The sequence below is a fragment of the Gymnodraco acuticeps genome, unplaced genomic scaffold (assembly GCF_902827175.1).
Source record: "Gymnodraco acuticeps unplaced genomic scaffold, fGymAcu1.1, whole genome shotgun sequence".
Classification (NCBI taxonomy): domain Eukaryota; kingdom Metazoa; phylum Chordata; class Actinopteri; order Perciformes; family Bathydraconidae; genus Gymnodraco; species Gymnodraco acuticeps.
The window spans coordinates 4291425-4317643 of NW_022990981.1; the positions used below are offsets into that span (position 1 = coordinate 4291425).

Below are 26219 nucleotides of genomic sequence, written 5' to 3' on the forward strand. Positions count from 1 at the left end.
ATCTATTTATACTTATGACATGTTCCGACCTCTATATAGGTGAGGTTTTGAGCTCTTTTAATTCCATCGTGTCATCGGGCCCGGGTACAGGAGGGGTAATATCGTTCTTATTATACATCCATGGGTATTATGAGCGTTGTGGTTCAACGGTTCAACCGATCTGAATCGCTTCCTGAAGCAGTCACGTGGTATCGACAGGCAGCGAGGCTTCGTTTGTCATCGATGACGTCACTGGCCCAAAACGATACAAGCCTCGATACATGCTTCACAAAAAGCTTCGGGGATTACTCGACACACGCTCCGAAGCCTCGGCGCAATACGTAACATCACTACTGTTTGTTACGCTTTTGTAAAGAGTTTCCCCCGCTAGGCTTAAGTGGCGTTTCCCCTTGGGTTCCGTCTGTTTGTTTTTTTCATAGTGTTGTGGCGACGTGGTTGGTGTCAGCTGTTTTCGGACAGCTGTCTCGGGGCACATCTGCGTGATTTCTTGGTGTTACCTGCGTGCAGGTCGCTCCATAAATCCGCCAGGTTCCAGTGCGTAATTACCCACCGCAAGCCACATGAAGACTAGGTGAGATTAGTAAGATTTTGGTAAGGCAGTTAGGGGGGAATTCTCTATTGGGTTTTGTCTTTTGCCCAAGCGTGTTGACAGTTTAATACTTTGCTTTCTGATTGGGTATAGGCAATATATTATGGCTTCTTTGTCGGCGTTTGTGGATGCGCCCTCAGTATCTTTCTTGGATGATTGCCAGAAAGCGCAGTTGGTCGAAATAGCAGAGCACTATGACATTGCTGTTGTGGGGAGCAAGCGGAAACATGACATTAAAGCTGTCATCGTGTCATCTTTGTTTGAGCGGGGAGTGTTACAGAAGAGCAAGTCTGGTTCGGCAGGGGTCGGGCCAGTAGTGGTTCAGACAGCTGGTTTGACATTCGAACAGCAAAAGGAGCTTTTGGCCATGCAGTTTAATCAGGAGAGATTGCAGTTGGAGTTGAGGTTGGAACAGGAGAAGTTGAAGTTGGAGCAGGAGTAGTTGCAGTTGGAGTTGAGGTTGGAGCAGGAGAAGTTGCAGTTGGAGAAGTTGGAGATGAGGGGTCAGCAGCAGGAGGTAGAGAAGCGTTTAGAGGTGGAGAAGATGCTGGAGGTGGAAAAGATGAAATGTGAGGTGGAACATGCTAGATTACGGCTGATGGGAGAGGGCAAGTTTTCTCCAGGGGAGGATGGTGGTGATAGGTCGGCATCAGGCAGTGGCGATATCATTTCTTACTTGCGATTAGTGCCAAAGTTCAATGAGCGTGACCCGGACATTTTTTTCACTCTATTTGAACGCATAGCAGAGGCAACAAACTGGTCAGATTCGGACAGAGTGCTGTTACTTCAGTGTGTACTCACTGGGCGATAACAGGAAGCCTATTCAGCTGTTTGTGGCGAAAATGCTTTGGACTATGATAGAGTAAAATCAGCGGTGTTGAAGTCTTACGAACTGGTTCCTGAAGCATATCGTCAAAGGTTCAGAAGTTGGGTCAAGGGAGATAAGCAGACACATGTGGAGTTTATCCGTGATTTAACTTCTCATTTTCAGCAGTGGTGCGCGGCAGCGAAGTTTGCAAGTTTTGACGGTCTTTGTGAGCTCATTGTCTTGGAACAATTTAAAGACATTCTCCCTCAGCGTGTGGCCACTTATGTGAATGAACAGAAACCTTCCACCGCGTTTAGAGCTGCTGAATTAGCGGACGATTTTGTGTTGACACATAAGGGCAGTTTTACTGAGAAATATTCTAGGGGTGATTGGAAACGTGGAGAAGACAATGGATATGCCCGCGGTGGGGCAAAGTTTTCACCAGGCTCCTCCCGTAGATTTGTAGGTACAGGGCGACCAGAGGGGGCCAAAGTGGACCTATGTCATTACTGCAGAGGAGGGGGTCATTGGAAGGAGCAGTGTCCGTTGCTGGAACCTGAGGGGAAGCCTCGTTCGTCACCACATGCTCCAGCCATGTGTTGTTCTGCCGTGTTGGTTAAAAAGCCATAGGGTGTAGGATCGGGCATGGTGCCTGATAAGAAGCTGGTTTGTGCCGACTTGGATGTGGGTTCTGTTTTTGGGCCGTTCATAACGGAAGCCGTTGTGTCAATAGTTGGTAGTGACAAGTATGTTCCGATTAAGGTGTTGCGTGACACAGCAGCTAGATACTCATTTATTGTTGAGTCAGTGTTGCCTTTTTCGACAGAGACAGAGACTGGGGATTTTGTGCTGATGAGGGGCATGGAGATGGGCTTGATTCCTGTGCGACGTCATACAGTAGTGCTGGATTGTGAGCTGGTACGGGGAGTTGTGTCTATCGGCGTGCGTCCCGCATTACCACTTGATGGGGTACAGATGATTTTGGGCAACGATCTTGCTGGTAGTGCTGTGTGGGCTGGTGTGCCACTGCCTGTGGTGGTTTCCAGGCCATTGGCATCTGTAGAGCCAGATAAGAGTGGTTTGCAATTTCCAAGTGTGTCTCCAGATTATACTATTACGCGTGTGCAGAGCCGTAGGATGTCTACTGACCTACCTGTTTCGGAGTCTGGAAAAAGTGGCCCAACACGGTCCTTTGACTTTCAGATCGAGACAAAGAAGAAGGAGAAGACAGTCAAAGTGGTGAAGGAGAAGAAAGAGAGGAAACGCCGCAAAGTGAAGAAGAGGAGGCCGAAGAAGAGGAGGCCGAAGGAGGTCGGCGCGCCCAAGAGGCCGATGAGCGCCTACATGCTGTGGCTCAACGCCAGCCAACCCAAGGAGGAGTGGGACATAAAGGCAGTGGAATCGAAGAAGCAGTACAAAATCGCAAGGCAAGAGCTCGAAGACAGAGGCGGAGGAGGAGCGTCCTCCAGTCCTAAGATGGAAAGTAAAAAGCTGGAGTTAAGAAGAAGGATGTTGGGTTGTCGTGGACACCTTTGGGGCCCCGTCTTAAGGGGGGGGCTGTGATGCCCCTGTGGGTGCATCAGTAGAGAGGGTGTGGCTGTTCTGTCTGTGCTGCATTGGCTCCAGTGATTACCTTGATTACAGTAACTCAGGGCACCTGGGTTTGGTGTCCTGCCCAGCTATTTAGAGCCTCTCTGCTCCTCTCTGTGGGCTCTCTGCTTTTCCCTACAGGCCCCCGGTTTTGTTGAGTATATGTTGTTACTTTAGTTGCTTTACTTTGTGCACCTCAACACTCTCACACATACACATTCATGCAACCCTCACCCTGCATGTACACTACTGATACCACTGACGTCCACACCTCATGCCTTACTTATTGTTGCACTTCATTTAATTTGGCTAATTTGGATTGTTTCCTTTAAATAAACATATGTTGATAACCGTTGACATGGTGTGTCTCATTTTTGTTGTGGCCTTTTGAGCCAGGTCATAACACACACTTACACCCACACATCAGTGCTGACACTGTTGATTATCATTGAGCCACTTTTTAACACTCTGCTTGAATGAGTGGTAGGATGAGGATTCTCTTATTGGTTGTGGTATTGAATTCCATTGATGGGATGCGTTAAATGAAAAGACAGCCTGGCTAAATGCACTTTTCCTAAATGGGATGGTGCAGTCTCCCCTAGCCGCACCTCTAGTAACCCTGGTTGATGTGGACTTTAGGCTGATGCAGCCAGCCAGAGGAGGAGGAGCCAACCCACTAGTGATCTTATAACCTAAGCAGACATTTTTATAAACTATGAGATTTTTCCAGCTGAACGGATTATACTTTTTAACAATGTGACAATGATGATACCGGAATGGCTTTTTGTCTAGTGTTTTGAGTGCTTGTTTATATAATGATTCCAGTGGTTTTAGAGCTGTAGAGTGTGCATTAGACCAGCTTATCAGACAGTAGTTGATGTGGGAGAGAACCATTGAGTGAAGGTATAGCTTAGCTGCTGCAGTTGATAGGAAGTTTCTAATGTATCTGAAATTTGACAGATTGAACTTCACTTTATTGCAGACCTTTTTGATGTGGGTTTTGAAACTGAGGTTTGTGTCAATGTGTACTCCTAAGTACTTATACTCCGAGACAACCTGTAGTCTCCTTCCAGAGAAGAAAACATCTTGTTCTGTAACAATGCTGTGACATACACACTGTCTTGGAAATATTTGGTTGCAAACAATTATTGTTAAGCCAGGATGTAATATTCACCATGACATCAGTTACCTTGGTTGCAGCCTCTTCTGCGGTTTTGCCATGAGTAAAAACAACTGTATCATCAGCATACATCACATTGTCCACACACAGAAGGCAGATCATTGATGTACATGCTAAACAGGATTGGGCCCAATACAGAGCACTGCGGTACTCCAGTTGACAGACATAGCGCACTAGACCTATGGTTCTCAATTTTAACACATTGGAGCGGGATGAAAGATACGATTTAAATAGGTTGGTGAATTCTATAGAAAAATGTAAGTTGAGTTTTTTTGTAATACGATGTTATGATTAACAATGTCAACAGCTTTCCGTAAATCAAGGAACATGGCCCCCACAACCCCACCCCTGTCCATTGATGCCTTAACTTTCTTTACGAAGAAGCATGTCGCTGTTTCTGTTGAGTGATTAGCCCTAAATCCAAATTGCATTGAATGCAGTGGGAAGGAGCTGTTGTTGAGATGATTTGTTTGGCATCAGTTTTTCAAATACCTTGGATACTATGGGCAAGATACTGATGGGCCTATAGTTGGTCATGAGAGGGTCACTACCTTTGAATAACGGGACCACAACAGCAGGCTTCCATGGATTGGGAAAACTCCCTTGATTGATAGCAATATTAATGATATGCGTTAGTGGCTTAACAATTGAGGAGTTCATCTCTTTCAGCATGAATGTGTCCATACCGTAGATATCCTTAGTGATAGGGAAAACTTATTTGCAGCAATGTTGAGCCAATGTTCTTGAAATGAGGGAAACTGGATTCGCCTTAGTCAATACACTGATATTTATTGAGAGACAAAACGGCCGGAGGATTAACAAAGCAACTCGCACTGTTTAATGCAAGCTGCCAAATTAATTCTGCCCACACAAAGACGGAACCGCTCGAACCTGGTCTCTGAGAAGGGGCGGAGCCTAGAAACGCGGGCCTTTAGCCCAATCGATTCCAGATGAACAAACAAAGATGCTCTGTCTCGTAAAGGCATCGGGCAGTAAACCCTTCCCCCACACAGGAAAAGAGAACCCATAAAACCTGGGTCATGTAAAGTTTCTCAGGACAGCTAAGAACACAAAGACATCAGACTAAAATATTCCTTTACAGATCCAACCTTTTATCAATTTATGATAATCAATTAACAATAGTCTAAAGAATATTTCAGTCACTACTTAAATCAATAAGCGTCTTCAGAGTTTGTGTGGGCTCATATACATCAAGTACATCAAAAGTAAAATAAGATTGAAAACATTTCAATCACCATGATTGAACACAGTCAACTATAATAGAAAAAAATCATCTTTCTTCAGTGTTTTTGTCAAAAGCACAATAATGAACAAAGATTATTACACATGAAATACAAAAATATAATAGCAGAATATATGTTTAAAAAATAAGACCTTTTATCATTTATCACTCAGTTAATCTCATTCATCAAACACAAATTCTAAATCAGTTTACATTTCAAAGATTTACTTTAAGGCAATTACTTATTAAAACACAATTAGAATTTAGGATTATAAGAAATCCAATTGAGGTATAAAATCAGAATCATGAGAGATCCAGCTAAGATTCCCAGTTAAGGTATAAATTCACAGTGATGAATCGATCAATCTGTAATCTGTAAAGTTACAGTGTCCTCAATCTTTAACATTACTTTACGTTTACTTCATTACGCTTTATTCAAGAGTAAGGCATGATAACATAATTACATTACTTCAACTATCAATCATTATGTCATTTCAAAATCTGAAGGGAAAACTAAACAATTCTCAAAATGTTTAACAATCTGAAAAGGAAGAATCAGACATTTTATTGTATAACAACCTGAAAAGGAAAAAATCAAAACATCCGTTCTTTATTCAGAGCATCAACTGTAATCAATTTCAATCGCTGAATTGGGAGCCTTGTAATCTGGTTTCCTCGTTGTACATTTTACCTGGTAATGATTAAGGATAGTAACATTGTCTGTTATAATATTAGAAATATCTTATTGTTCAATACCTTATAAATCTGAAAATATCAATTAATGTATTTGTTTAGTGTGAAAGTGTAAAAAATATATATTTATCACCACTATTTAACACATATCTGTTCATTGGGAATACAAAAACAATCATTAATTGTACATCTGTAATCATCTGGTCATTCAATTCAAATGTTATCTTTGTACCAGAGCTGGAAGAACATGTCCTCCTGACTCGTTCTCCTCCTCTCTTTATGACACAGAATGTCTGGTGTGTAAAGGCATCCTGATTCTGTAGATTAGCACTGAGGTGCTGACTGGCTCAAAACTCTTCTTCATCAGAGCGCCATATTTCACCTCCCCAATTGCTCTGCTTTTGTGGCTCAATTCAGTGAGCACTTTATGATCTCCCAGTGAAACAGAGGCTCATCTGCCTGTATTCCTTCTGCTATCTGCTTGAGAGCAGAGCCTATTCCAAGTGGCACATCCAGATGCCTCTGAAACCATCGCTCGTCCTGTAGAGTTGTCTGCCTGAGCCCACCGAGCAGAAAGATGAAGAAGCATCCCATCTCCTCAGAAAGTTGAAGATTAGAATCCTCTCATCTCGAACGACCTCGTGCCTCCTTGCCCGTGGATGGGTTGCTCTCTGCAGTCGCAGAGTGTGATTCTCTCTCTGACCCTTGGCCTTCAGAGCTGTTTAACACTTGATAGGGATGTTTTCCTGAGTGCAGACAACTCAAAGTAATGGATTAGCACATAATCATTCAATTACAAAAATAGGATAGGCCCCTCAGAATGATTTGGGAGCCTTCCTGACACATGCACATGCATCAATGTAAGGTTTGTGTTAGTCATTTAACATGCAAGAATCATATACTCATCAGTCCAAAGCAGATAAATATTATTTTAAGTTAAATGTGAGCTAGTCCCTGTGGATATAACCCTTTCTCAATGATTCTAAATGTTATATTAATTCACCATTTACCGTTTGATAAAGGATTAGTTTATCAGAAGTACATTTCCTCTTCCATAAAACATAGGTTTGAGAAATGAATGTTCCAATATGAAATCAATTGCTCAATATAATTTGACTCTTCCCTCCCTTTTCTTACATATTGTCACATATGAAATAATAACTTAGGAGTCTATTTAAGCATGGTATTGTCTATATAAGCTATTAATCGAGAAAACTCAGTCAGTATGCAACTCGCAAATATCTCTCCTCCTTCCTATCCCTCTCTTCCATATCTCCCTCTCATCTCCCTCTTTACTCACTTCCCCATCTCTTTCTCTCTTAATTCTGTTAGATATGAAGTAAAACATACAAGTCCATGTAAGCATCTGAGTTACCACTGAAGGCATAGCATAAATGATAGTGGGCGTCTGAGGGTGTCATTACTGAGAAATATCAAAGAAATTCAAAACCTTACATTTGAAAACAGGTTTGCAGTCCTCTACTTAAGGTGACGTTATCATTGGAAACAATAAAAACGAACTATTTTGATGTAGAATCTATAAATTGAATCTTTAGAGCAGAACAGAATGGTTGTATTGTAGCCTGAGTTCCGTGCAGCCTCTAGTTTCACCAGGTGGAAACATGGTCCATATAATGTGAATACATGCAGAAGTAGACAGTAAGAGGCTCCTGACATTAGGCCTATTTTTTAAAAATAGTAGGGGCTTTTAACAGCTTGCCAACTTACAGGCATCCTCTGCATAGCAGTATGAATAGCCTTAAAAAAAAAAAAACCCACTCTGTGGTAACGAGAGTCATATTTCTGAACCAAATGCCCTAAATTAAGCCGTTAGTCCCATCTGACTGACCCAAGGGTTGGTGCTGGTGTGACCGGGAGGCTTTCAGGTGTTCAAAGCAGATGTCAAGCTTTCAGTTCATGGCTTGGTGGGGGGAGTGGCCCACGTGAGACAGTATTGTTCAGTTTGAAGAGCGTCATTGTCTCTGGGAGCAGGGAATGGTGTCCATTCTCGGACCAGACCATTAATGTCATTTCATGTAGAGCAGCCATAGCATCTCTGTGACTGCACTCAGCCGGACTGTAGCAGGGTAGAACTGGGTGTCTCTTAGTGAAGCTGTCCAACGCCATTAGACAAAATGGAACCACGTGCTAACAAAAAGGACACAGGGTCATCAATGTCTCTCTTTACCATTGGCCTAATCATAAACAAATTAGTGGGAAAAATGTGGGACACTAATCCATCATGTGGAATGTTGAGGTAATTTAAATAAGTACTTATGGGTCGAAATCAAATTAACATTAACTTTGGAACTAAAGTCAGTTAAAATTGGACATGCACGGATCAGGATCTAATCAATACACCATTTTCCCAGCTCTGTGATGAAACTGATAACAAGCAGGGATGCAAACGTGTCCCCTGTCGGTGAAATTCGCCGTTTTGAATCCAAAATAGGTCGTTTTTTATGATTCATGTAGATCTGCAATAAAAAATGTATTGGGGTATGGGCAGGGTTGCCAACTTTGGGTATCTGGCTGGAGTGAGATTTTGATATCATGGGTTTAATTACACACATGCGCGCGAAATGACTGCTATCGTGTCAGTAGCGGGACCGTAGCATATATTTAGGATATATATAATGTATATACAAATACACAATATTGGACACAGACTATACAAGGGCACACAGTTTCATTCACTAATGAAAGTCAAACACATGTTTGTTTCCACTGTTTTATTGTGTGCCTGTCGCGATAAGGAATTAATTGACCTATCGGCTCTCAAGTATTTGTGTTGGGTAATCTATGGTATACAGTGGTGGGGCTCAAATTAGTATTTGAAATGTAATTACATACACGCTATATCGCCCCCTTGACAGTGAAACGCCACGCGTGAGGTTTAGATTATTTCCCTGTCTCAATCCAAATTGAACTGTATGAAATAAAAAGGCAAATTTTTCTTGTAGTAGATAAAAAGGGCGACCTGGAGCCAATCCTGCTATTTCCCCACAAGTGAAAAAGTTGACATGCTGAAAACCCAACCCCCTAGACATTTTGCTGCCCTAGGCGAGATTATGATTTGGTGCCCCCCCTCTCCAAGCAATACACAATAGAATATATAAAGAATAAATGAAAAATCTCTACAAAAGACCAATACACTACAAAAACAGAAACTTATTGACATAGGTAATATACATAAAGGTTTCAAATGTATTCATTGTATGAACATGTTTTAATTGGGGGGTGGATGTCACATCCTCTAGGGGTATGCCCCCCCGGAAAGATTTTTTTTTTTACATTTTAAAGTAAAATGCTTCAATCTGGTGCACTTTGAGCACACAATTACTAGAGACCTGATAGGAGGTACAACTCTAAAACACCCATATGAAAAAGATCGGTTTACATTTTAATAACCAAATAAGTATGTGAACATAACCAATAACCCACAGACAATAACAAATAAATGTAACATATTTATTTATTTTATCCTTATTATTAATATTGTAGTTATTAAATGAAAATCACTCATCAAACAAAAGTAGCTTCTCTTAAAACTTTAAGAAAAGAAAGTGCAAACGTGGACACAAATATAGCCAACGGAGCTCTTACAACTGAGGTTATTGCAAATAAATTAAGATAATGAACAACATTACACACGCTATAAATCAAATGAAACAGGCAATCAGAACAACAAGTCTCTGCTATGTTATTGTGTCCTTTAATTAGTCCACATCCTTAAAGTCGGACACGTCTGGACTTCCTTGCTGCAAATTCATTTATTGTATCGTCAAATGATATTTGCCCCGAAACCTCGCGATTGATGCTTATTAAAGCTAATCCATTGAGGCGTTCTTGAGCCATTGACGACCTCAGGTATGTTTTAATGAGCTTCAATTTGGAGAAGCTCCTCTCCCCAGCAGCAACTGTCACTGGAATAGTGACAGCGATCCTGAGGGCCACCCACATATTTGGATACACTTCGTTCATTTTCTTCTCCTGTAGGAAAGTCAGAAGTTCAAGGGTGTAGGAATACTAAGTTACAGTAAAAGTACTGAAGTAAAAGTATAAAAGTATTGTCATCAAAATATAGTGAAAATAGCGACAGTAAAAGTAGTCACTGTGCAGATTGGTCCATTTCAGAATAATATATATGATATGTTTTATAATGATTGATCATGAAAGTGTTCTCAAAGCTGGTGAAGGTGCAGCTAGTTTGAATGACTTTGTATACTGCAGGGTAGCTGGTGGATTTACTCCAGGTGGAACTAAAGTCTGATTCAACACTTGATTATATTTCACATCATTCATCCAGATCTGAAAGTAACTAAAAGGTATTAAATACATGTAGTGGAGTAGAAATACACCATGTACCACTGAACTGTAGTGGAGTAGAAGAATAAAGTAGCAAAACATTTAAATACTCAAATAAAGTACCAGTATCTCAAAATTGTGCCCAAGTATAGTACTTGTTGAGTTTATGAACTTAGTTACACCAGTGGCTATGCGGATAGAAAGACTAAGCCATGCACAGAGGCATGAAAATACATTTTGAAAATGCTCGACAGTACTGGCAAAATTATAAACTGACTGCTGCAATTAGATCTTCCTTTGTGCTGAGGCCATAAAACCCCCAATGGGTCGCGCCGTGCCGTGGTCTGCTTCAGATTATCTTTTCCTTCCAGAGGTCACGCCTGTCTCTGACCCCGTGTCTTGCATTTTTTTTTCTGCAGCACCAAGCAGAGCAGAGAAAGGGGGAGATTTTGACTAGAAATAATTTGAAACAGTTTAATAAAGAATGTTAAACTATATTTAAAAACTGTAATTGAACTTCAACTTATATCAATTATCTTATTCCAGTGGCCAGTTGGAACAGACAATCAAAAAAAGTTTTCATTTTGCAGCAACAGTGCAAAAGGTTCCAATCACAATAATGTCTGAGTCTATTCTGCTTATCTGCTTTGTTTCGGAATGTGTTCAATACATTACGTTTTTTATTCATTATTACCATACAATACATAGATTAAGAATCAATGAAACAAATAATACAACATTGACCTATTTGAGCAGACAGATTTTCTTTTTTTTTTTCAACCCTGATTTCCTCAGGCCTGGTATTTATGACCCGCAGTGATGCCTCTGAGGTTCCCGGGTGTAAGACAGACGCAGGACATAAAAACACTCTTTTGCTATTTATTTTCCTTTTGCAGAACATTTATATTACAATGTATAATTTTGCTTTACATCCCTACATCATCCATTTTTCTCAAGTCATTTACTTTTGGTGAGATAACTAAAGTTTAGTTCATTTTACCCTGGCTGTGGACTGATTCATTATTAGTTGTTACAAAGCATGCACAAGACGGCGGGTAGACAAACAAACACGAAACAATTATAAAAACAAACATGAACCCGCAACAAATATCAGGTGACAGCTAAACTCATCCAGCTTAATTTAATCCGAATTAGGGAAACTTCAGCGGGGGTAGGGAAATATCTGTTTAATATGAGTGCCTGCTTACTCATATGTACTTGTACAAGTGCTAAGAACGGCATCTGTTGAAGAGCAATAACTACTTTATTCTCAATCAACAACCACTATGCTAATTTAGTGGTGCTCTGCGCTCCCCGATCCGGAGAGCAGAGACTTTTAATTAATTCAGTACCCTTTATTTTAACAACAGCCAAATTCAACAACCCCTCAGTTTATGAAACACAGCGTGACGTAATATTTCGTATCACCCTTCCCATTAATAATAGTTCTGTTTAGTTCCAAAACTTATAATGGTGTGATTAAGAAGAATACGACACTGTGCTCTGTTTCTCCTCGTGTGCTGCTCTCCACAGGGGGGGGAGGGGAATTACCCACACCCTCGTGCAGCAGCAACAGGGAGATTTCGAGGCGAGTTGATTTAACTAGTTAAACCGTTGAAATCTCCAGAATTCGGCGATTCGTTTCAGTACAAATCTTTACATTACTTTTGAACAGAAGTTCCACCTTACTGATGCCCTCTTTAAGGTCTCTCCGAATATTTGCTGTGCGTAATTGTCTGGTAATTTTATTCCAGGAAACACACACAGAGGTAACCAAAAAAATTGCATCCGCTCAGTTCCACAGGTAATTTTTGATACCGTCAATCACAGAGTCTGGCAAGGCAATGTCCAAATATAGATTTGAAATTACACTTACCAGTTCTGAAGATCTTTTGGTACGATGTTCGTGACGCAAATTGATAGGGAAAACTTATTTGCAGCAATGTTGAGCCAATGTTCTTGAAATGAGGGAAACTGGATTCGCCTTAGTCAATACACTGATATTTATTGAGAGACAAAACGGCCGGAGGATTAACAAAGCAACTCGCACTGTTTAATGCAAGCTGCCAAATTAATTCTGCCCACACAAAGACGGAACCGCTCGAACCTGGTCTCTGAGAAGGGGCGGAGCCTAGAAACGCGGGCCTTTACCCCAATCGATTCCAGATGAACAAACAAAGATGCTCTGTCTCGTAAAGGCATCGGGCAGTAAACCCTTCCCCCACACAGGAAAAGAGAACCCATAAAACCTGGGTCATGTAAAGTTTCTCAGGACAGCTAAGAACACAAAGACATCAGACTAAAATATTCCTTTATCCTTAGCCCTTGAGGATTTCAGATTTGCTATTACTTCTGCAACCTCTGTCTCAGACACTGACTTTGGAACAGCTGCTGACTCGCTAGTGTTGACAGTAGGGAGTGCATTTTCTTCCTGAGCTATGAAGCTATGGGCTATGGTAGCCACTGTAGGTGCCACATCAGCTGGGCACTGCAGAGTTGCGCCCTCAACCCTCAATTCAATTGGCTGTAATATTGTTTTGACCAGTTGATTTTTTTATTTGGCTCCATATAGCTTTTGAGTTGCCCTGAGTATTTTCAATGATTGTGATAAAGAAGTCCGCTTTTGCTTTTCTCAGTTCCCTTGTTGCCTTGTTTCTTAGCCTTGCAAATATATGTCTGTCATGGGACATCTTTGATTTTATGGCAGTTTTTAAGGCACTGTCCCGCTCCTTCATTTCATTTCTGACATGTCCGTTCATCCAGGGGAGAGTCTGTTTCTGTTTTTTATGTTTTATAATGATTGAAAATTCATTGATTGTGGCCTGTAGTTTTCCCGTAAAGTTTTCAAGTACTAGATCTTCCCAATCTAAGTTTTGTATAGTAGATCTGAAGTCTTCTTGCTTGTTTCTTGGGATGCCAAAGGATTCTTTATTACCTGCATACGCAGTGAACCGTTTACCAGTTAGTTTTCTAGATACCAGCACCATATTGTGGTCTGACAGCCCTGTAACCATATTGTATGATTTTGTAATCCTTTCAGGTCTATTTGTTAAAATTAGGTCAATCTGGGTACTGGTGCTGTTTGTTATTCGTGTTGGGCCTTTAACGATTTGAGTCAAATTAAAACTTTCAGTAATTTGCTTAAGCTTCTTCCTTGACGACTTCTCAGTTCAAATTTAAGTCACCCATTATAATTACCTCTTTCTTAAAATCACATTGACATAAAACCTTCTTGAATTGATCATAGAAGCTAACATTTGAAGAAGGTGGTCGATAAATTACTATTAAAGTAAAGGACATCTGAGGCGACAGGATCATATTTAGGCCTACACATTCTACTGTAGATCGATTGGGTCTTGCCATTAAATCTCACTGCAACGGATGGTGTCTCTCACGAAAATTAGAACACCACCCCCCCCAGCTAGAAATGTTTGGTTCTAAAAACATTCTGAGAATGTTACAGTCATTGTTCTAGGAATGTTTTCAGAGGGAAGTTTTCTTTTGGTTCCCAGAACGTTCTTCTGAAAGGTAGGATAACGTTCTCTAAAAACATTCTTAAAATGTTTGGTGATAACCTTCTTAAAATGTTTTTGATTACATTGTTAGAACATTATGCCCTACTGTTCTTAAAATGTTTTCAGCTGCAAGTTAGATTCGTTTATGTTGCCAAAATGTTATTATTTTAGAGAAGGATAACATGCTTTATGTTTAAAACATTATGCAAATGTTCTGTTGTAACAATTTACTAAAATATGTTTACATTATTCGAACATAAAAACATAATATTCCTGTAATTGTTCAACTCAAAATTCCTGGGTAAGTGGACTGACCACTGTGGTCATTAGGATGATTATGATAGTTTGCAGTAGCAGTGGGAAACAGTTGTTCCAGGGTGGGTGGAGAGGCCTGGCTGGTCTTGGGAGTGTGGAAGGCCTTGGATTCCTCCTGGGAGAGACACAAAAATGAGTGTGAGGCAAAAGCAGGCAAAGTTGTCAAAGAATATGCTGGTAAAAAGGTAGAGCGGCACGCAACAAACCGTACACGGCAACAATCCGGCAGGGAATGAGTGCAGGCTGCAGGCTTTCATAGTGTGGCTGATGAGCAGGTTGCAGGTGTGGTTGATTGGAGATTGCTCCCAGCCGTGTAGAGCAGACCAGCAGGCAGGTGGGGGGGCACTAACCCACTAACAGGGAATTCAGGGACGGGCAGTGATAGTCGGTCCATTCTTCTATATGTCTGTCTTTGGTTTTCTAAGTGTTATTCGATCCATATGACCATAGAGATATGTGCATAAACAACAAAAACACTTGGGGTATAATGTTCGAACAATGTTATCACCAAACATTTTAAGAATGTTTTTAGAGAACGTTATCCTACCTTTCAGAAGTACATACTAGGAACCAAAATAAAACTTCTCGATGAAACCATTCCTAGAACAATGAATGGTAACATTCTCAGAATGTTTTTAGAACCAACAATGTCTAGCTGGGAACTCAGACATGCCTACGCAAATGTGCAATATCATGAATTACGTGCTTGTTTTTTTCTAAAAACGAAAATGTGGTGACATCAGATTTCTTTTAAACATCCTTTTCAAACAAATGCAGCAAGTTTGTTTTTTAAAGCGCACTACAAATAAATCTGACGTTGACCATGACCCTGTTAATATTTCGCAACACAGGAACATTTTATAAAAAGATAATAACCTCCTGAAAATATTATCCAAATGTTGCTTTCAAAATGTTCTTCTTTGGTTATCATGTAACATTGAGGGACCGTTTTATAAAGAACATCTTTAATGTGTTACCCAACAACGTCCAAAACACATCCTTAGAATGTTGCAGGCAAAACGTTCCACTTTTGTTGACAGATCACATTTTATAAAACACTTTGTCATCTCAGGCCTCAATAACATCCTGAAAACATTTTCAGAATGTTGCTTGGAGAATGTTCTTCATTTGTTATCATGTAACATTGAGGGAACGTTTTATAAAGAACATCTTTAATGTGTTACCCAACAACGTCCAAAACACATCCTTAGAATGTTGCAAGGAAAACGTTCCACCTTTGTTAACATATCACATTAAAGGAACATTTTATAAATAAACTTTCTGTCATCTTAGGCCTCAATAACATCCTCAAAACATCCTCTGAATGTTATGTCTTAGTTAACCTTAAACCTTATAGGAACATTATTTGAAAAAATAAACATCCTAAAAGGTTCTTTGAACATCAGATTAAAACCTTTCTTTAAAACCTTATTAGAACCAATAGGTAACGTTAGCCAAAGTTGTGAGAACGTTCCCCGCTAGCTGGGCTCTTTAGTATGCATTCGGTCCCTCCTGTAGCTATTATAACCCGGAAGTTGTACGGCAGCAGATGGAGAGTTGGAGAGGAGCGGGATGGGCTCTCTTTGGCCGTTTCTCAATCGCGAGGATGCTGGCTTGGTAGTCGCGTACTTCCAAGTCACTTCCTTCAGAAACGAAGCAAGTATGCTTCCAAGCCACGGCTTCGGAAAACGAAGAAGAATGGAACAGGCTAACAAGTGTGCCACTCTCTCTAACGGTTTCAACATAAACTGTACCAAAAATAAATACCTCACGATGTCTATCTAATTATGAACTTGCTTTACTTTCACGGAACACATTTATGGTGATAACAAATTTAACAAAGTAACACATTTACCAACACTACACATGTTCTACGCCACTACATACTTACATTTAAATGTGTGCTGCGTCGGTTCAGTCATTCTCCGCCAGGGTTTTTGAAATTGGTCCGTGCGCAAAGCATTGTGGGGATTTTAAGGACGCGAAGTCTACCCATATGCAGCCTCGAAATTTCCCCCAAACCAAGGACGCGGCCTCGGTGGAATTCCAAGTATGCTGGAGATTGGAACAGTAATTCGGCGGCACTCGATGACGTAGCAGCCTTGAAATATTGGCTTGGAAGCCAGTATCCTCGAGATTGAGAAACGGCCTTTGTGTGTTGTTTGTTTATCCGTGCGTGGTGGAGACCCTCACATTGCTCAGTACCTAGAGGAGTTGGAGCAGAGTCCCCAGAGGGCTGTTTAAGGGAAACCTGGTGTGCGTGTGTCAGGTAGCGTTTTCACATTTTATTTTATTACAGTCACAGTTACAAATCCTGCTGAGCCACGGCAACAGTAGCATACATTGGAAATTGTGTTTTTGGCTACCTGGCAAATGTAAGTAATATGAAGCAGTAAAGTCAGAGGCCCAAAACATGAATGCTAAAAGCTTTGTAAAGATCAGAAAAATATATATTAAATATAAATGCATTAATTGATCAAATGTGACATAAATTGGTATTTATGTTTTAATGTTCTTCGTCTGAATTTAACATAACATGCGTATACAATCATTAATTGTTTATTTACTTTCCTACTTATTTACATTTGATTGTCATTTAAATGTGTGGACATTTTGAGTACATAGACCAACAATCCATGCCTAGGCCCCCACGCCAGGCTCACTACAGACACTGTAATATTTGGTAGAAGTTGAAGGATAAAGATGACTTTTGATAACATCTAGTAGAATTCGAGGTTACATTACAAGTAAATTAAAGGGGAGCAAAGATTTAATATATGTTTTGTGTAATGCTTGAGTTTATAATGACCTTGGGTAATAATTTTACCGCTCCATTATTTACTGTTGAGAAGGTGTTATCAAGTATGGGCTGCATGAATATTGCCACACACCTCATATTGTGCATCCATTATGAAACTTTCTTGCCACTGCCTGTCTGATGATCTATAAGCTCGGTGTTGTTTAAATTTGAACTCAGACTCGTGCATCCAGAAATAACCACACCAGCAGCAGTGGTACAACTCTGAGTGGTGTGTTCTTATGTAAATACATACCCAGTGCAGTGTTTCTGTTCTCACTGCAGGAACTCATTTTCCTATCTGACAAAGATAGGAAAGAAAAGGTATTGTTGGGTAAGTACACTGCTAAGACTTGGTCGTGGTTTCCTGGCAGAGCAGTGGCGGGGCTGTAGCTGCTGCTCTGCATGCTGCCGAGTCAGCGGCACTGATTTCTGTGTTGGTTAACGGACACCTGACACAGTCTCCGTTTCACAGCCAACAATTACTGCCAGATTCATTATAATGTAATGCAAATAGCTTGTTATTAATTTCTCACAGGACAATCTAATTAATCATTCTCAGTCACTAAGAGCTAATTAAGTCTGGTGGATCATCACCGGCCTAGAATAATTACAGGAGCTTCAGCTGCAGAGTGGCTGTTTTCATGGAGGGTCAATTTGTCTCTGTTAAATGTTGGTATGAGAAAAACAGCCTCTATGTTTGTGCCCACAGTATTTAAACACATTATTGTTTATTCTAATGGAATATTCTGCCGTGTTCTGACGAGGATTCCCCTCTTTTTACAGGCAAATCACAATTGAGGAAGGTGAACAGAGGGCTAAAGATCTGAGCGTCATGTTCATAGAGACCAGCGCCAAGACGGGTTACAACGTCAAACAGGTGAATTCGGGGGAACATCGATCAGCGTTTACATGCATCCTCATTTATTTTCTAGTTCTATTGCACTTTGTCACATTTTTCTTTTATCAATACACCAACTCTTACAAATCAGCAAACTGTGACATTTCTGATATAAAGTTAACACAAAAAGTCATAAAATGTGTGTTAGGTAGATTATTACTTTGTTGTATCGATGCTTCTTGGCCATAAGTCTTATACCGTTGGAAAGCCTGTATTCTTACCTTTCAAATGGTGTCACATTCATGAAGAACATGCATTTGTGGGATGAGCAGCAGAGCTGAGTATGTGAGATTTGTCCATGAAAAATATGACAAATCTCCTCTGCCAATGCCAAACAGCAGCCATTCTCCGGTCTCGTACGGCCGCCAGGAGCCTGCCATGACTGCCCTTCACCGTCAGGCCCACTTGCACTGGAACCTCAACATGTGGAGCAACATTATGTTCAGCGATGAGACCAGATTCTGCCTACGGCACATGGATTGTAGGGTCACAGTGTGGAGAAGACGCAGAGAACACTTTGCACCCCACATACTCAGCTCTGCTGCTCATCCCACAAATGCTTGTTCCTCACAAATGTGGCACCATTTGAAAGGTAAGAAAACAGGCTTTCCAATGGTATAAGATGTATTGCCAAGAAGCATTGATACAACAAAGAAATAATCTACCAACACAAATGTCCTTACTTTTTGTGTTTATTTCCAGGTTTACTAATTGTTGATGTTTTCTCTCAGGGTTTCCTTTATGCACATAGACACGTGCTGCTTATTTTGTAAGAAACTGCTTATTGTGTGCAACTATGTGTAAATACACAGGATACACATGAAACCCATTCATCAAAGCATTGCTCCATATCGTCGGGTTACGTATTGTAACCCTTGTTAAATTTGCACAGGCGGAGCCCTCTACTGGACTCTATGGGTACTACCTTATCATGCAAGCATTCACCTACTGAGATTTCTATGGACGTAGCCGGCCCCGGGGCGGGCCTACCTGAATGTGTGCGCATCTCACTTCCGTATAAAAGGAGGCCTCGCCTCCTGACCACCATCCTACACCACTCTTCAGCTAGCGGTATAGGACAGACAGTGCCCCAAGGTAGAGGGCTCCGCCTGTGCTAATATAACAAGGGTTACAATACGTAACCCAACGTTATATCTCTCACAGGCTCCGCCCTCTACTGGACTCCATGGGTACAGTGGGCGGAGCCCCAATGTATGCACGCACTGTCGTCCAGCACACCGTTCCACCTCACTGTCCCTGACCGGCTTTAGCAGCCACTGCGCCTCACTCACCTCTCCCTCGGTTGTAACCGTGGAGAAGTCTGGGCAGCGGCCGATAGAGTACACCCTGACGCGCTTGCCTCGCGAAAAAAAGTGTGCTCGAAAAAAACAGTGCTGAGGGCTCCCCTGCGTCCGCCTATAGGCAGACAGGGAAAAAACCCTAGCCCTGTATGGGTTCACTATGCACTCTCCCTCCTGAGTCCCTAAAGAGCACGGGGAGAATGCAAGTGCCCCCTATGTCCCCACACTCAAACACTGACCCTGTGCAGAGTGTGTAGGGACTATAGTATGGAGGGCTCTCCCACTCCTGCCCCCAGGCAAGCGAGGGGAGCCCTACAGCCCTGAAAAGGGCCCAGAGCATCCCACGTCCCCCGCGACCCTCCAGGGGTCCAGAGAAACGTAAGGGCATTTTACGCCCGGGGAGAGGGTCAGATGCCCACTGACCAACAGCCCCCCCCCTCCTCACCAGTCCTGTGTTGCCCCAGCAAGCACAGACATTGAGAAAGAGCCAGACATATCCAAGAGATAACACTTTATGAAGGGGCCTGGTGTTGACCAAGACGCCGCCGTGCATATCCTCCACACTCACACCGTTGAATAAATCTGTCGACGCAGCCACAGCTCGTGTGGAGTGCGCACGGACCCCCGTGGGACAGGCTCTCCCTGCCTGCTCGTAGGCGTGTGCAATGCCTTCGCAAAGCCAGCCTGCCAGGCGTTTCTTGGACAGAGCTTTTCCAGTCTCCCCGCCCCCGAAGCACACAAACAACTGTTCAGTGCGTCTCAGGGTAGTTGTGCGCTCTACATAACATGCTAACGCGCGCACCGGGCAGAGGAGGTGTAATTTAGCTTCCCTGGCCCCACCATGGAGTGGAAGACTAAATCCCCCCCAACTGAATAACCCTCGACCTGAACGCACTCCTCAGGTTCTTAGGCACAAAGGAGGGGTTCGGTCTGAGTGTCGCGCCGCTCCAGTCACCCCGAATCAGTAAACAGCTCGGGTGCACCGACAGAGCGGTTAACTCGGACACTCTTTTGGCTGACGTTAAGGCAAGTAGCAACGCTGTCTTCCACGACAGTGCTTTCAGAGAGGAGAGCTCCAGAGGCTCAAATGGTTCTGTGACCAAAGCCTCGAGCACCAGCGGCAGGTCCCACTGTGGGGTGGAGGCGTACACTACTGGGCGCAGCCTCCTGACCCCCTGTGAAAACCGCAACATCAGTGGATGAGAAAAGGCTGACCTGCCATTGAATCCCTCATGACAGGACTAGATGGCTGCTGCATACACTTTTATAGTAGAATGAGCAAGTCCTCTGTCCACCAATAACTGTAAGAAGGACAAAATAGAGCCTAACTCACAAGATAGGGGCTCTATTTTCCGCTCCTCACACCATCGCTGGAATCCCAGCCACTTCGGCCTGTAACAGGCTGTGGTGGATCCCGCTCTAGCTGCCTGGATAGACTGAATAACGCTATCAGACAATCCACCCTGTCTCAGCCTGTCCCTCTCAGGAGCCAAGCCTGGAGAGAACGGCCCAGAGTGGGTAACGCCCCGATTGCACCTGCCTCTTGAGACATCGCCCCCCAGAACTGGGGAATTGCCCAGGGCTGGCCCACCTTCATCTGTGTCATCTCTGAGTACCATGGCGCCCCAACGCGATCCGGAGCCACTAGGATGACTGACAGACGTTCTTGCCTCACTCTCCCCAGGAGAGGGAGAATGAGACGCAACGGTGGAAAGGCGTATAGCAGCTTCCTTGGCCATGGCTCGTGTGCAAACGCGTCCACCCCCAAAGGCGGGTCGTCGCTCAGGGCCATGGAAAACCACAGGGCACAGTGGCCGTTGCGCTGGCTGGCGAACAGATCCACTTCCGCTCTCCCGAACTGGGCCCAGATTGCACCCACTCGCCTGGCAGGGGGCCGCCCCTCAACATGAGGTCGGCTCCCCTGTCCTCCAGTCCCGGGATATGGAGGGCTCTCAGAGATAACACCACCTCTGATGCCCACAACCACAGCCTCTCCGCTGTGGCCAACAAGGCGGCGGAGCGGACTCCGCCCTGCCTGTTGATATAAGCCACTGTGGTGCTGTTGTCGCTCCTGACCAATACATGTCTCCCTTGAATTAGGGGCATGAAATGCTGGAAGACTAACACTGCCGCCCGTAGCTCGAGGAGGTTGCTGTGTCGTGTTTCCGTTAGAGACCAGCGCCCACCTATAGCCCTCTTCAGGCAGGTCCCTCCCCATCCTGTTCCCGTGAACACTGTGATGTAGGAGGTTACCCGTCCCAGTGGAGACCCCCTCCGGAGGCGCCCGGGAGACCCCCAGAACCGGAGGTTGCCCTCCACTGAGGGGGGGGATGGTCACCAGCCGCTGTTTGTGCCTCTTGGGATCCAAACGCAGGCTGGAGAACCACCTCTGCAGGCGGCGCATATGCAGTAACCCCTGCGGGACCACAATGTGAGCAGCCGCCATGGGACTCAAAGTCTGCATGACAGTTAAAGCTGTCACTGTCGCCCCCTGTCGCAGCCTGTGAACCGCCCGGAGAAGGGACGCACTTCTGCTCCCCGACAGGGTGGCGCGTAGCGCGCCTGCATCGAACACCACTCCCAACTACAACGCCTGTTGGTGAGGTATGGGGGTGCTCTTTTTTCAATTGATCGCAAAGCCTAATTCGGTTAGGTGTGTGATCAATTGTGCTGTGCAAAGCATTGACTGTTCCCTGGACCCGGCCATGACTATGAGGTCGTCTGGGTAAAAGAAAAACTCTCATGCCGTGGGCGCGCAGCGGTTAAAGCGCAGTGGCCATACATTTACTGAACGTGCGTGGGGATAGGGAGTAGCCGAACGGTAATCTGTTGTACTCGTAGGCTATCCCCTGGAAGGCAAAACGCAGACACTTTCTGTGCTCCGGAGCAATTTCCACATGAAAGTATGTGTCTTTCAGGTCGATGGTGGTCAACCAATCGCCCGGTTTGCACAAGCCCCATTAACTGTTTTTATAGTTAACATGCAGAATTTTCTGCAGTCAATGTAGCGATGTCTTCCTGAGAACCAGGAAGTACATGGAATAAAGACCATTTTCTCTGTGCTGAGGGTGCACAACAGACACAGCCTGTTTCTGCACCAGAGCCTGAATCTCTGCTGAGGAAACCAATCTCCTCCTGGGAAGACAGATTTCCTCTCGCATGCCCATAAAAGGAGGTGGGATGCTGCAAAACTGGAGTGAATAGCCCCGTTTCAGCGTCCTGTCCATCCACTTTGTTAGTACACAGCTGAGTTTCAATTCCCCATAACATTGTGTTCATGGAAAGCCCTCAGCTGTGGGGCCGCAGCTACTGTGGTACTCTCTGGTGACCCGTTCCGCCGCAAAACTCCCCGTGAAGGGAAGATTTGCCCATGGAGGGTCGACGCAGAAAGGGCCGATTATTTACTGAGGTCCCTGAACGCACCGCCGCGCGCTTCACCATAATGCTGTTTTTACCACTACGGTAAACAGCATTTAATCGGAGTCTTTATAGGCGTTGTGTGTTCTACTGAGGTTCCTGAACGCACCGCCACGCGCTCTTGTGTGAGTGCGGGCTCCGCCATAATGCAGCCTTTACCACTATGGAAAACTGTATTAATTGGAGTCTTTGCTCTAGGCGTAGTGTGTTCTCTGACAGCAATACGCCGGCCATAATGTCCCTGCACCCGCATAGCGCTCTCCTTTAGATAGCACTCCCTGCGGTTCATCCCTCTCATCTGCGCATGCCCACTAGCCACCTCCTTTACAGGAGCTACAGCTGGGGCAGCGAATGGGGAATTTGTACGGTTAACATTGTGTGTAAGTGTAGCATTTGTGGGAACAAAAGACACTCAGATTTGGATACAGATCAACCTCATTCTTGTTAGAAAACGTAGTGATCTGTGCATTATACAGGGAGGATGCGAGATTCGCCCTCTCGTCCCGGGCGGAGAGATTTTCTCCCCCGCCAAGCCAGTCAGATCCGTGAAGACGGGCAGCCCGTCCCCGTGAATGCCGGCACGCCGGTTCCACGGGGTGAGCTGAAGAGGTGGAGGGCGCCGCGGGCACGAGATCTCCGTGCCGGCACCTCTCCCTTCATCTCAACGTCGCGCCGCGCTCCCTCGTCTGCAGAAAAGCCTGTGGAGGAGTGCGCGCTGCGGTGACTCTTCTCTCTACTGAGGTATTTGAACGCACCGCGGCCCGCCCTCAGGGGAGGGGGGCCGCGCGCGCCGTCACAATGCCGTCTCTTCGAAACGGACATTATGGGAAAAAGTGGAATTGTGGAGAGAGATTACTCTTACTCTGGGATAAATGCACTCGTTCTCACTGAATGCATTTTCCCCACACACACACATCACTCTAGAACTAGAGTTTACAAACGTAAACCACCGTTCCCCTGCGGAGGTCCCTGAACGCACCGCGGCCACTCTCACGAGGGCCGCGCGCCCACGTATTAACGCTGTATTTCCCATTCAACGGTGAAATGCATTAATCGGAGCTATTGTACTAGGCAAGGTGTGTTTTCTGACAACAGCACGCCGGCAATAGCGTCTCTTGAACATGCCCACCTGCTGGCTCCCTATACTGGGGTTTACAGCAGGGGCGGGGAGTGTAGGACAGTGTTTCTTCCGCTGGGGATGGGCAAGAATCAGCCACGCTGCGATTACTCCTTATCCCGTAAGCAAGGAGATCGATCCATAGAGCCCTTCCGTAAAGACGGGGGCTCCCAGGAGATCAACACAGTCCTCTTTGGAAAACTGCCATGCGACGTGATATCCCAGGGACATCACAAGGCAGGCAGCGGCGGCAGCCTGTGTTGAAGTAGGGTCGACCCTATATCATGTGAAGCCACCGAGCACCGGTCCGCGGGGGAACCGGGCCTGGGGAAAGGCTCGTGGACCAAGCTACTTATTCGGCCTTGCGGCCCAATAATCGCTCTGACCTGGTGAGGCGGGGGCATCTCTAGCAATGAGCGAGTAGCCCACACACCTGCCGCCATGATCATCATCCAGGGAGAGTACAGCCCTGGGCGGTGGACTTCCATGGACGCCGGACTCGGAAGGAATGGCGAACGTGAAATGGTACCGCCTCGGCCATATCCTGGTCCCCCAAACACTCGAAGCAGAGGTGGTGGGGGTCGGCGCCCGCTATCTTTCTTTCTCTTTCTTCCTTTCTCTCAAAAAATACGTCTCGGACTCAGTGCTAGGCTGTCACCTCCGCTCGCTGAAGAGTAAAGGATGGTGGTCAGGAGGCGAGGCCTCGTTTTATACGGAATTGAGATGCGCACGCATTCAGGTAGGCCCGCCCCGGGGCCGGCTACGTCCATAGAAATCTCAGTAGGTGAATGCTTGCATGATAAAGTAGTACCCATAGAGTCCAGTAGAGGGAGAGATATAACAATTTCAGTGGTCAAAATCTCCCCATGATACCTTTTTAAGGTCCCTTGTTTTAGCAGTATTTCTTCCTGTGTAAGTATTTGCTTCTACTGCACAGGGGCGGCGCCAGGGGGGAGCTAGGGGGTGCTGAAGCACCCCCCAGGATTGCCAAAGCACCCCCTAAGCACCCCCAATAAATATGTTTTTTTTCTTCTTTTTTTTTGAAAATTATTATTATTATTATTTTTATTAAATTAGAAACATTATTGATTACATCAATGCAAATGTGAAACAAACAAATGTTTGACCAAAAACATAAAGCCAACACAGGTGATATGATTAGGCCAATGGCCAGCACCCATTACATTTTTGACCTATCCATAGGCTAAATTACTTCCTGTTAGCTAGAGCACCAAATTATTTGCTAACAGCAAAGTGAAAGATGGATCGTGTTTTAGTCCTTAAACGTCCACCTGTGGACACTCAATCAAAACCACCTGAAAGCGAGAGGGATTCTACACATAATAGCCTAGCGTCGTGAGTAGCCTACAAGTAGCTTCTCTGGTCTCTGTGTTTCATTCAAGCTCTGCTCTGTGTGTGTGTGGCACGAGCCATTTTGTGTGCGTGCTCGAGCGAGAGAGAGAGCTCGCCTCGCGCACCGGTGGGTATCTACCGGAGATCGTTGTGGTTAGCATCTGGTGCTAGCTAGCCAAGCTAACGGATATAAGGAGCTTTTTCAACAACAAGGTGGAGGGAGAACTCTCTCCTGTCAGACGGAGAGTCTCAGATAACCTCAGCTCAGGTGAAGTAAAGGGCTCTCAGTGTTTAGATAGTTAACTTTAGTCTAGTTATCTCAGTGGGTCTCAAACGGTTTGTTTTAAAAGGGTGTGTGATTTGTAAAATATCTTTAAAGAAATAGAAAATCTGTTTACAGTTCTGTGTCATGTGGATGTTGAGAGATGTATCCATAGATCTCTTAATGTTGCTCTCAAAGTGCACCAGATTGATGCTTTTAACTTATAATATTTTAAAAAATCTTCCCGGGGGAAACATGCCCCCGGACCCCACTGAGGAGGTGAGGTCCACCCCCCACTTGTAAAAATAGCACTTTACCCCTGCTTACACCTATATGCCGTGAGCTGATTATCGAGCCTTCATTGTAACAGTCGCGGGTACACTGTGTGTGCGTGTGGGGAGTGTTGCAGTAGAAAATTCAACTGTAGCGCTGGTGCATTAATGGGAAACCCTTAATGTTTGAGCACCCTCTATGAAACGTCAAGCTACCCCACAGCACCCCCTAGAGAAAATCTCTGGCGCCGCCACTGCTACTGCATGCCTCTTACCAGTGGTATAGTAGGGATTTGTTTTACTGGGGGGACCCTATTTTAATTAGGTCATCCCAAACAATGCCACACAAGTGCGCACGCGCGCAGTGCACTCACAAAACGGGCAGACAGGTCCACAGAAACTAGTCCTACTTTAGTTACTGTACTGCAAAAAGCAGACGGCGCTGCGCTCAACACACACAGACTCAAAACCATGGACACACTGGCACATAAGTTACATAAACAATTTATAGGCCTAAATCGCATAAGCTACAGTATTGCAACCAAGCAGACGGCGCTG

General features: G+C 44.3%; 1 protein-coding gene across 2 annotated transcripts in view; it reads left to right on the top strand.

The window, feature by feature from the left end:
• rab6ba (RAB6B, member RAS oncogene family a) overlaps positions 1–26219 on the top strand; it is a 189978-nt gene that overhangs the window by 141888 nt on the left and 21871 nt on the right. For both annotated transcript variants that reach the window (XM_034235641.1, XM_034235642.1), the window contains exon 6: positions 17825–17918. In XM_034235641.1, coding sequence (XP_034091532.1) covers positions 17825–17918 — 94 coding nt within the window. The remainder of the gene's footprint in view (positions 1–17824; positions 17919–26219) is intronic.